Genomic DNA, 11,944 nt, shown 5'->3' with positions numbered 1-11,944 from the left:
CTCACTTTACCCTCTCGTTGGAATGTTGTGATTTGTTGTTTTGGTTAAGCTCCAAAGCTTGTTCCTGCAGTGTTTGCCGCCCTTGAATAGTTGAATCCAACCAAGCTTTGGTTTTATAACTGTACGCCAAAACCAAACCTTGTTTGTCTTGGATCTTCTTTATTTCCTTATATGCATGCCGCTAATTTGTTCCCTACTTCTATGCTAATTCCATATTGATCGACTTATGGTACTTATAAAAATATTACCATAACTTGATATCCAACAATATTACCATAACTTGAATCCAACCTTTCATTGAATAAGAATCAATCAATATTCCGCTCTATTATGTCGGCATGAAATAGCTTTTCAATCTTCAGTTGCGTGATAGTAAGTATCAATTCCTTTGTTGATACTGCTTCACTGAATCCTTTGGAAATCTGTTTGGATATCTGGTTCTTCAATGAATCCTTCCTTATATCTCCCTTGTTTGTTATTGGGTAAATCATTTGTCAAATCAGCAAAACTTCAATGTAAGCTCATAATATATCATTGAGCTAACAACCACTCAACAGATTCATTTTGTTAAAGTTAGGTTGGTTAAGTTCACATTCCCAACTCTAGATCTACAATGGGTCATGACAAGTAGCCCAGAGTTGACAACTTGTCCAATATGTCACCACTTCAGGAATCTTTACCTCAATATCTCTAATTTCATCACTTTCTCTTTCTTCTCATTATCCATTTCAATTTTTCTGCCGCAGTACTTGTCGAACCTTTCCCCAAACCCCACGCATAACGTGAATGTAGTGCATTGGGCTACCCTTTTTAGTACTTCTCGAAAATTTAAGCCCTTTCCAAAATTTCTCCGTGAAATTAAAAAATTATTCCAGAAAAAAGGACAAGGAGTATAAAATTATTCAAGCGTAACACAAATATACAGTTTTAAGAAGATGCAGATTTAAAAAATGTTATCTTTTACAGTTTTAAGAAAGAGAGAGTGTAACGAGCAAACTTTTATTTTGAATATCAGATCTCTTTATTATTCATTAGTTAAATTCATAAAACTGGCCGATGTCGCTCACCCCAAAAAGTTCCCCCATTGTACATAGCATAAAGAAGAAACCAAGAAAAGAATTAAGAGATAAGAACACAAAGAAATTCTAAATGATGGCTCACTCCTTTCCTCCAAGCCTCGGTATACATTTTCTTCGAGCGTTACAAGTATCCTGTTGTATATATTTCCACGTCTATATGACATATTGTCATATTCAGAAAGTGAAGAGAGATCGGAGTTTTATATCTGAAATCAAAACTGGATAAAGGCGTAAACCATTGTGTCCATAGCTGAAAAGATATTCTTTGTTCAACCTACCAACTGGTCAATCACCCAGGAGTTTTTTGTCAAACAATTTCATGAACCTACTATTAAAATTATTTGCAATGCAAGGATGCTAGATGAAGAAGGTGCTGCTTTTATTTTATACATGGACGAGAGGAAAAGAAAGCCACATGATCCTTGGAAGATTTTCAAGCAACTACCATATTGAGTAGCTCCACCCCAATCTGATCCTTGTTTGTACCACATCGACAAGCAGAGCAGCAATGTACCAACTGCAAGTCCCTATGTTATGGTAATTGGTAAATGCACAATGCAGCCTAATTTAACAGTTAAAAGTAATTCTCCTCTAGTTTGCATCCCCAAACACACCAACGAATACACTGTTGAAGAACAAACTTCTGGCGGCTTTCCCAGGCTGCCTAGCTCTACCGTCAACTCGAGGACATGATATTCCCAACAAGAACAACTTTTTGGACTCATTGCAGAGTCAGCTTAATGAATAAACCATTCGTTCAGAGAGCTCCGCACCAACAGCCCTCATATATCTCTGCAGTTGTGTCTCCATGTACCGCCTTTCACTGGAACCAAAAGCTTGCCTCAAATCCTTAAAGAAAAAAAATAGTTCAGTTACTTATAAGCATAAAACAAACAAAGACCTAAAAGAAATTTTTTGCATTATTTTTCCAAATAGTATGCTTTACTGAAGCTGTCCTTTTAGGAGTTGAAAACATACGCAAGCAGACTTAAAAAGTAGCAGCATATCAAGTCTCTCAATCTCTAAAACCTATATTTTCAATGGGATTACCATCTTGGAGAACCAAATCAACACTTGATTCTTCTTTGCTGTTTTGTATTTCTCTATCCTCATTTGTGTTTGTCATTTTTCTTTTTTTTTTGAAAAATAGAATTTTAAGAGATGACTTCATTTGTGATCCACATTTTTCGGTTTAGAGTAATTATAATTTAGACTACACTACTTAGCACAAAAGGATGTTAATGTGACGGGTCAATTAACATTACTTTGTATCTCAGACGAACTTCCTTCAACCCAATCAAAATGCTACCAACATCTCTATCTTCTACTTTGGGCAGTTTGATGTCACTGCTCTCAGCGACCAATTCATCATCTGAATCTTCATAATTAAATTCATCCATTTCCTCATCCTCACCAACAAAAATATCATTTGATCCGTGAAAGTTCTGTTCATCCGTTTGCTCCTCATAATTTTCAAGGGTACTCAGCGGAAGAGGCTCTCCATTTTGTGCAGCAAAATCAGATAAAACTATGTACCGTTTCCTGTCAAGCAGTGGCTTGGCAACATCAAATGGAACCCACCTAATCAGAAAAAATATCGTCAGTCAGAGCAAAGAAGATTAGGGCCGGTATTAAAACCCATCTGATCAAGGCTCTGTGGTGAATAATACTACTACTCAACAAGTAAAACAATTAACATTACACACATTAAATTAACAAAATCAAAACAGCTGAAGTCCATGCTCCTGCGGACTAAATGATTAAGCTACATGTGATGTGCCGTGTGGCTTGATTTTCCAACAGGATAAACATCTACATTTTTGGGTTCCAGTCATTACATGCATAAAAAGGGGCAAAAGATATCACGAGCCTTAAATTATCCGAAAAGAAGTGTCAGTTAGGCTCTCATAGTGGCTCAGTTGATTAGGTGATAACATCAGGTAGTCAAAGGGCTTGATTGTCACACATGACACAACCACTTGTCAGCTACAACTAGGAAAGCGTTAAAATTTAATAATGCTTCTTTTATCTTTCCTGTTGATGGCACTTTTCTTGTGTAGGACTAGATAGCAATAAGCATATATAGCACTATTTAAACAACTAGTCATGACATTTTAAAAGATAATCATAAAGATTATCCCATTAGTTTTTCTGTTATTGTCCTATATTACGCCAGAGCCACAAGGGAAAATGATGTAACGAGGCTTATTAGCAATTTAGCATATAAGTTCAGGCTCCAAGTCACTCACACGGGATGCCACAATAGATCAAGCCATCTATTTAACAACTGATTCAAAATAACAAACCATCAGTTGACCTTGGAGTATCAGTCAATCACATACATGGAAATGCCAAATGCCATCTCTGAACAAAGAGGAATAACGAAGATCTCAGAACAATACCCCATCATGATTTATCCCTAACCCACTCGTGACCATTTTTATTACCCAAAGTACTGTTAATTCCCTATCCCCTAATTAAATTACAGACAAAATTGTCATTTTACTCTTAAGTAATTAACAAGTTGTCGTACAACTCATCTATCATCATCGTCCAGAAGAACTTTCTTGATGCTCCTTCTTCTCCCATCGCTTAAGCACCGGCTGACACCAACAAGATTGGTTCATTGTTGGATGCAACAAATTAAAAATACTTTCAAAATGAGTTTTATCTCCAAGCCAAGTTAATTGGGATTCATTATGTGGCTGGCTAATTTTGATTATTTAGATTTCTTGGAAAAGAGAAAGTGAGAATAGATCAAGTAAAGCCACATTAAGTACTGAACTTCCGCATCTCTTCATGTTGAGGACGAAAGAACGAAATCATCTTGTGCAACATGTTCTTCCCTTCATCTTCAAAACCATATTCAAGGCAACTCCAACAAAACTGTCTTTCCAATTGTACCTATGCAATCAAGAACAGCAATAGCATAAACACTAGCACCCAAAACTACAAATGCTCCGGCCTAGCTTACCCTTTGAACTTCAATTGCTTTTCCTATTGTCCAATTCCTTCTCCACAACTAACCACTCTAAACTCATAATTCTTTCTGCATGTGTGGCTTTTAAGAGCTTGATCTATGCCTTCTCGTCAAATAAATTCTCATGTCCCTGCCTTTGAGCCTTCTCAAGGGCAAGCTGCAAATTACTATTTTAATTCCAGAAAACAGTGGAAAGGCGGCGCATATGACTTCAAGTGGTGGAAACAAAGCTGTACAGGTGAGTACAAATGCAAGGAAGAGCTTTCTAATGTTCAAAATATTTATATTCACGACAAGGAGCTTCTTGATGCATTTGTGAGTTTTAATGTTGAAAAGTTGACTTCTCTTACTCCTATTAACACTAACAAACAAGGAAGTTTGGTGGAAGTAGTACTTTCTCTCCAAATAAGTTTTCTAACCTACAAGGCGAGGACATCTTTGAGCAAGGTGAGGAGGAAGATATGTTGGATCAATGTTTTGATAATGCAGCTAGACAAGCAGTTATCACTCCTAGGCAAGGTTGTAAGAAAAAACTCATCGAAGAAACAAGAGTTGGGATGGTAAGGTAACTGGGAATTTTGTTCCACGGCACTTGCCAATGCGACTTGCAAAAGAGGTGACGGTGTCAACAACTTCAATAAGATCCGACAAATCCAATGAGGTTTGATGAACTATCAATTGCTTTTGGACAGATTTGAAGAGGAAGTCAATTATCAACTTCATCAAGTTACTATAATTGAGCCATCCAATCTACTTAATTGATTCATATGTAAAAGAAAATTGGGGCTTGATAACTTCTCCATCTTCGCTTTCCTATTTTATCATTATTTAAGTATCCTCATTTGTAATATCATCCCATGGTATGCTAAAAACTCTGTGCACCGGGCTGCCCTTTTTTTAGTATGCTAAAAACTCATTGATAATAATAGAATATTTAGTTCTAACTCTTATTCTCTACATGCTTGTCAGTAGGGGCTTTTGGTGCCTCAATAGGATTAGTAAGGTAAGGTCTGGCCTTCCTTAGTTGTACTCTCCTCTTTGAGGTTATTTTATTATTAATAAAAAAAATAAGCCACCAACCTGGTGGTATATTAGCTTTTTAGAAAAAAGGAGCTCGAAGTGGGCACATTGCTAAACTACTATATATCTATGTGTGTGTGTGTGCATATGTATCAAAACACGTCCCATCTACAGATGGTGCCTATGTTGCCCTACACCAGATAGTAGCCCCAGGGCTACTTCAAAATCACAATAGTCACGACCTTGGAGCACCAAATAGACTTCGAAAAGCTTTCTTTTATCCATTTGACCTAATAGATTGTGTTTACTTACCGCAGTCATCCTTATCTTCTTTTTTTTTAAAAACCTTATCTTTTTTACTTAACCCAACCCAGTCATATCCCTTTAATATCCAACTAATGACATTGTTTCCCTTCCTTATTTCAATGCTACGAATCAAAAGTTCAAACATTTACAGTGCTTAAGATTTGATAACTTAAGTTATTCTTAAACACACTTCAGCCACCATCAAAAATTCACTAAATTGTTCCTTACCATAATTCTTTGCCCTTCCTTTACTTCTAACCTTAAAAAAAATCTAGAAACCATCAAGATAAAAAGAAAATGGGGACAATTGAAAATGTCCTTGCCCAAGGCACCGTAAAGCACTAGGTTTACATAAGCAACAGGAGAAATGGACCAAATATTCTGCTTAAACAGAACCAGGCCAAAATTATTAACTTATACTGCAATCTCAAGACCTTGTACCCTGCTTGAGTGCTTTCTCTAAAAAACACTTGCAAATCTAGAAGAGGAGAAACACTAGCATTTTATGTAAAACATAGATAGCAAAATAACAAATTTTAAAACAAACCCAAGGGTGTGGCCCAATGGTCAATGAAGTGGGTTGAGAACCATGAAGTCTGAAGTTCAAATCCCGGCAGAGACAAAAACACTGGGTGATTTCTTCCCATCTGTCCAAGCCTTGGTGGACAGAGTTACCAGGTACATGTTGCTAGTGGGAAGTGGGACGTGGTAGGGATCCCGTGGAATTAGTCGAGGTGCTCGCAAGCTGGCTGGACACCACAGTTATTGAAAAGTGAATTGAAAAGAAAAAAGGACACAATCCTTAATCTCAGATTAACAATGTGTCTGTTCATAATGTAAAACAGAAGATAAACTTACTGATAACGCAACGGGCAGAGAAGCTCAGAAGGCCGGTATGCTGCTTTGTATCGCATTTTGCTGCAGGAGTGAATGTAGTAACCCAGATAATAGTACTGGAGACTTGGACAATGTACTTGATTCTGTGTAACCCACCTTATTTCTTGTAGGGCTGAATACTTACCCAATGATAAGAAGGCAAAATCTGGATCCCAGAATAAATATTTACTTGACAAACACTTGGGGAGAATATCTATGACACCAACTGCAACTAGCCGTCCATCAATCAGATACTGCTGATGGAAAGAACCAAAGCCACAAGGGGAAACCGTAAGGTTCCCCGATGACGGTGGAACAAATATTAAGGGTGTATCAACCAAAAATCTCCTGTATGAGCTCTCAGCGACTTCATCAGGAGAATCATTGTGCACACTAATCTGGTACCTCCTATACAAGGAATATTCTTCCGGATCAAAACTAGCCCTTTTAAGACGAACCTCAAATGTCCTCCTTTTGAGCTCGGGGTTTTCGTGTGCTGTTGATGAGAAGCTCTCTTTACTACAGCTTCTTGATGAAGATTGCTTAGAATCATTCTGGTTTCTGACTACGGCATCTTTGTCAACTCGTCTTTCGGAAGAGTAGAAGTTTATATGTCCATTGCAAGCTCTAACTAATAAGCCCAATGATTCTGCTAGACTGTTTATATGGCTACCTAGTTTTTCAGCAATCACTTTTGGGGTATCAGCAGCTTGCCCCCTTTCCCCAGCCCCCAATTCTGATGATTTTTCATGCTCAACATCTTTTCTTTGTCGCCTTAAAGTAGCTGCAATCTGGAATGAGATGCTGCTGGTAAATAACAGATCCTCTGACCCTTCAGTGGATAACTTTCTTTTCGCAGGTGCAACCCTTTTTACAGAGGCTCTTGGAAACTGAAAATCAGAAGAAAGATCCCCACTTCCGATGCACACATGTACTGCTTTATCTATCTGACTTTCCATATGGGGGATCAACGATTCAGTTTTGTACTTTTCTTCAAGGTTACCTGTCAAGGACTTCGTTGCTGCAAAGCTTCGTCTTTGACCGGAGGTAGTGGTTTGTGAATCGCCTGAAGAATCTGTTGCATCCATTAAGTCATCTGAACTTTTATCTAATGTGCCATCCAGAAACCTAAACATTCAATTTTCTTCAAGCTGAATCATCTATAAAAAATCTCAAAATTGAATGCAAAAATAACCAAAGATCATGCCCAAATTTGATGTTTGAGCAGTCACAGATTACACACTAGACTTATTTAAAAAAAAAAAAATTGATAACCAAAAGCACACTAGATTTGATGAACATGATATTAACAACAATCAAACTCTAAATACAGTTATCTTTACCACAAATACAGTTAGTCTCTCTCTCTCTCTCTCTCTCTCTCTCTCCCCCTCCCAGACACGCACACACACATTATGACCTAAAAGCATCCAACAACCCCTGCAATTCAGTCACAAGCTAACTGTCCAAGCTTGCTTTTATAGTCCGACAATGGCTAAACATTAGAGTGTTCAAGTGTAGAACACCATTGGCACTTTATGGTCCGTCCATGTGATATGGCACGGTAATGAAGTAACCTCACAAGCACAAAAAACCAGCAAGACAGATCTTAGGAAACAAATCTATAGAAAGAAAAGAACTTCACTGAGGATATTAGGATATTACACTGTCTACATCACATCCTTCGGGTACGGCCCTTCCCCAGACCCTACTAACGCGGGATGCTTTGTGCACCGGGCTGCCCTATGGAAAACATATATAGACTTCAGAAGCAAGGGAAACATGACCACCTGTTCAGATGAACCATCAATCAACTACAATTGTTTTCACAATGACCACTCAATTGCTTACAGTTAGAAGACTTTCCCGTGTTCTCAGATGCATTTTGAACACGAACTTACAAAAAAGATAGATCCCGCATGAATAAGGAGGACAGAAATGTCCAGACGGTGGAAGTTCGTCTAGAAAAACTTTATGTGTGACCCGGTCATGTGAATGCATCAGGGAATTAAGATTCAATTTCAGACCCGGAAAGAGGTGAGAACAATTTAGCGAGACTGTCTTTTATTCATTATCATCATTAATGGTACCTAAACCATTAGACATTTTCAGGGAGTTTTTTTTTTTTTTTTTTTTTTTTTTTGAATAAGGTAACATTATTTTCCGGGAGTTAATTAGAGGTTTTTCATTTATCAATGTTGTTTTATTTGCAAGCACAGATTTTAACTAGATTTAACTTATTAATCATAAAGATTGAATGGATTTAAAATAATGTTACGACATGGATCGGGATTAAAAAAAATTCCATTTTCATCCATTAAAATAATATATAAATTTAATCACTTGAAAAGTCTGTTTTAAATTGTCAAGTTGCAAATAGTTAGTTACTAAGATCTGATTATGAGTTATTAAATGATAAGAAAAGGGAAACGTTAAGATACCTCTGCATTCGTTTCAGTACTCGACGTTGTTCCTTGGAAGGAACAAAATCACTTGATTTGAGACGGATGGTGTAAGATGGACAGCATGTCTTTTCCATCTCAGGTTTGTATAAGAAACAGCCGGATCTTCTCCATCCTCTATCTAGAAGGGCTACGAAATGGAAAACCAATATACAACAATATAAAAAGATCGATTAGGAAATTTATCAAATCCAAAGCGTCTCCGCGACCAGAATCACGTGAGAAAGACAGACTATTGCTTTAGTGAAAATATATGTAGGAGAGAGGGATGGCAACGGTGAGGTGCGGGTTTTGTCATAACCCGCAACATTGCAACCCACCCCGCCCCGCATAGTTTCTTCACCCGCGTAAACCCGCCCCACGCCCACACCCGCCCTGCACCGCCCCGCGTTTCTGAAAGAAAGAATCCCCTGCTCTTTTGACTGCTTCAATTTTATGTTCTCTCTTTTTTCCGTTTGCTCTGTTTTCTTAAAGCTTCATTTTTACCAGATTTCAAATGCCAAACATTATAAATTAATGAAAAACAAAATAGATTCCTTCCCTTCTTTTTAAATATACAATTGTATGGATTCCTTCTCCATAACTTATCTACCTAATCTCCTTTAACAGTATAAAAACATAAAAGATTATCTTTCTCCGAAAAAGTTTCTCTGTTGACTTTTTGTGCTATTTTGAAAACAAAGGATTTGACTGAATTTTGTATTGGGTCTTTGATTGCCAGCACTTCTACATGCTATTTGCGCACAATGCTGGAAGTGCAGATTATAGAACACACTGATTATACACAAATAAAAATAATTAAAACGAGATACGTAAAAAAAAATAAAAAATGGATTGACGCATCCTTGAAGTTTCAGCATCACTGTTCTTGATTCTTTTTGTTTACATATGCAAAGTTGATGGAAGCATGATATTCAGATATGTAAAGGGAGGAAACCTGCAACCCGCCCCACATCCACACTAAATTCTTAAAAAAGACTTTCAACCCGCCCCGCCCTGCACCGCACCCGCAGAGAGCCAGACCCACACCGCCCCGTTCCGTTGCCATCCCTAGTAGAAGAGTATGCATTCTCAACGAGAAGAGATGCTGCGTCTGCATGTTCTACAATGTCTCTTCTAAACAGCTTATGAAACTAAAATTACAGTACAGCACACAAATTCTAAATTCAAAAGGTACTATAAAATGGGTATACATAAAGAAGTAATGACATAGCACAAAGCTGCATATGGTGCCATTCTATTCTTTCAGAAGGAACACAAGTTACCTAAAGGCCAAAACTATGCATCCTACATAGTGACAATGGCTTAGCTATCATTGAGGGAAAGGACACAGTAAATTAATAATATCAAGTAATACCATGTTTCAGGCAATTAGAGATAAAGGGTTCAAAGAATCAAGAAAATTCTGGGTGCTACAGTATGAATGGCTGCTAACTTACTAACCTTGATAGTCCTCAACTGTCAGACTGCGTGCCCATAATCCTGCAAATCAAGCATATAAACTTATGAAAAAGCTCCAATTGAAGTTCTGGTACGTTCATGCACTTACAGCAAATGTCCTCTTATTAGTTAATTTAGAGCTACACTGTAACGTACAGTTGTAAGTTGTAACTTATATTCAATTGATTCATTTCTTTTAATGACATGACTTAATGAATGTTGGAAAAAATTTATCCCCATTTCGCTCTATTCTGAGTCCATTTCATCTCAATACTCAATCAATTCTTTTTTTCTTATAATGAAGAAATTCCCTATTTGCTTCTGGTCCAACTCCAGTTAACGCACAGGATCAAAACTGTGGAAAGCATGGGCTGCCCTTCTCCCAACTTATCCGGGTTATTTCTGCAGCAGATTTGAACCCATACATGCACCTAAACCACACATCAGTCCAGAGGCGGATTCAAGATTTAAAATCTATCGGTTCAATATTAAGATTCTTAGCATTGAATCGTTATATTTTTAAAGTTATGGGTTCATATCCACTATTTATTACAATTTTAGTAACTTTTTACACATAAAATTATACTCCGCGTTGAAAGTTATGTATTCAATTCAACCCCAACCTATAATGCTAGATACGCCACATCACGTATTGTGTCCTTACCAGTGAACCAAAGCCCTGGGGCTACTCAATCATTAGTCTTTCAGAACAAATTAGGATTTCTCTAAAACTTAGTGTTTCTATAAATTTCACAGGTCCTAACACTGACAAACAAATTTTCTAACCAAACTAATAGAGCTCCTGGCAAAGCAAAAACCTAATATAGGTGTATTGCCTGAATGAACCTTTGCTTCTCTTGTACTCAGATCTTATTAATTTCCATGGATTTCGAGAGATTGTAGATCTTGAGACAACTTCCCTCCATGTGAAAGTGAAAGCAGAATTATGTCCAAATAGAGCAAACAATTTTGTCAAACTACAACTATTTTAACTGCATAATTAAAAGTCATGGTACTTATTCCAAATATAAAGGACATGAAAGTCCCATCATCTTTTAAATGATAACCCAATGGTGTTAAAGATGGAGGAAAGTAAAGAAATAGAAAGGAAGGGGATTACTATTACCGTGAGAGATGCTAGTGCGTCCACCAAATTTACAGTAACCACATGAGCTTTTACGCCGACCAACATCAACAACCACTGAATCACCGCTGCTATTGCTATTACTGTTACTGCTGCTGCTGCTCGCTTCACTTCTCATCTTCTTCTTCTCAGACATCTTAGATCTTTATTATTTCTAGGTTTTTGTTCTCGGAAACGAAAGTGTTTTGAATTGAATGAGGGAGGAAGTAGTTGACTCGTTATGGGACAGATAGATATAGTAGCTGGAATTCAAACCTGTAGAACAAGTCCTAATGGAGATATCCCCGATTAAGAAAAGAACAATTGGTAATGGAATTCGTCTATTTTCGTTTTACTTTTATATATACTAGTTTTTGTACCATATTAGATGAAACTAATAATAGCAAAGATTTACTATTTATTTAAATATATTAAAATGTAATTGTCTCAATAAAGTTGCATAATCTAGGATTTATTAATTTTAGTCATATTTATTTATTTTAACTCCCAATTGGTCACCAAATTGTTTTCTAGTTCCCGTTGTAAAAATTAACAAAATGTTATAAAAAATAGGTTTTTGATCAAGGCATGAAAGTAACTGTTGAATAATTGAGAGCTTTTAATATATTGGGTCTATTAAGGATTGATGTTGAAAAAG

At 37.0% G+C, this 11,944-nt stretch overlaps 1 protein-coding gene across 2 annotated transcripts; it reads right to left on the bottom strand.

Moving 5' to 3' along the window:
* Nucleotides 1-1,277: 1,277 nt before the first annotated feature.
* LOC132608952 (arginyl-tRNA--protein transferase 2) lies at nucleotides 1,278-11,617 on the bottom strand. 2 transcript variants are annotated; one of them, XM_060322771.1, is made up of 6 exons: nucleotides 11,290-11,617; nucleotides 10,167-10,205; nucleotides 8,703-8,853; nucleotides 6,244-7,389; nucleotides 2,345-2,660; nucleotides 1,278-1,928 (listed from the first exon to the last, which is right to left on the bottom strand). In XM_060322771.1, exons 1-6 carry the CDS (start codon nucleotides 11,441-11,443, stop codon nucleotides 1,812-1,814), a joined length of 1,923 nt encoding a protein of 640 aa, XP_060178754.1. In that variant the 5' UTR covers nucleotides 11,444-11,617; the 3' UTR covers nucleotides 1,278-1,811. The 2 variants fall into 2 exon arrangements, with proteins under 2 accessions (XP_060178754.1, XP_060178755.1); XM_060322772.1 differs by lacking the exon at nucleotides 8,703-8,853 and having other exon boundaries at nucleotides 11,290-11,306.
* Nucleotides 11,618-11,944: the final 327 nt, after the last annotated feature.

Source organism: Lycium barbarum, chromosome 9 (assembly GCF_019175385.1).
Source record: "Lycium barbarum isolate Lr01 chromosome 9, ASM1917538v2, whole genome shotgun sequence".
NCBI classification, from domain to species: Eukaryota; Viridiplantae; Streptophyta; class Magnoliopsida; order Solanales; family Solanaceae; genus Lycium; species Lycium barbarum.
This window is presented reverse-complemented; position numbering and strand designations above follow the sequence as displayed.

Excerpts from the sequence above, each read along its gene's own strand:
- LOC132608952 (XM_060322771.1), bottom strand. The coding sequence starts at position 11,443 with ATGTCTGAGAAGAAGAAGATGAGAAGTGAAGCGAGCAGCAGCAGCAGT. Across the intron at positions 10,206-11,289 it reads ACGCACTAGCATCTCTCACG|GATTATGGGCACGCAGTCTG; the intron begins GTAATAGTAATC and ends CTTGATTTGCAG. Across the intron at positions 2,661-6,243 it reads CTCTGCCCGTTGCGTTATCA|GTGGGTTCCATTTGATGTTG; the intron begins GTAAGTTTATCT and ends TTTTCTGATTAG.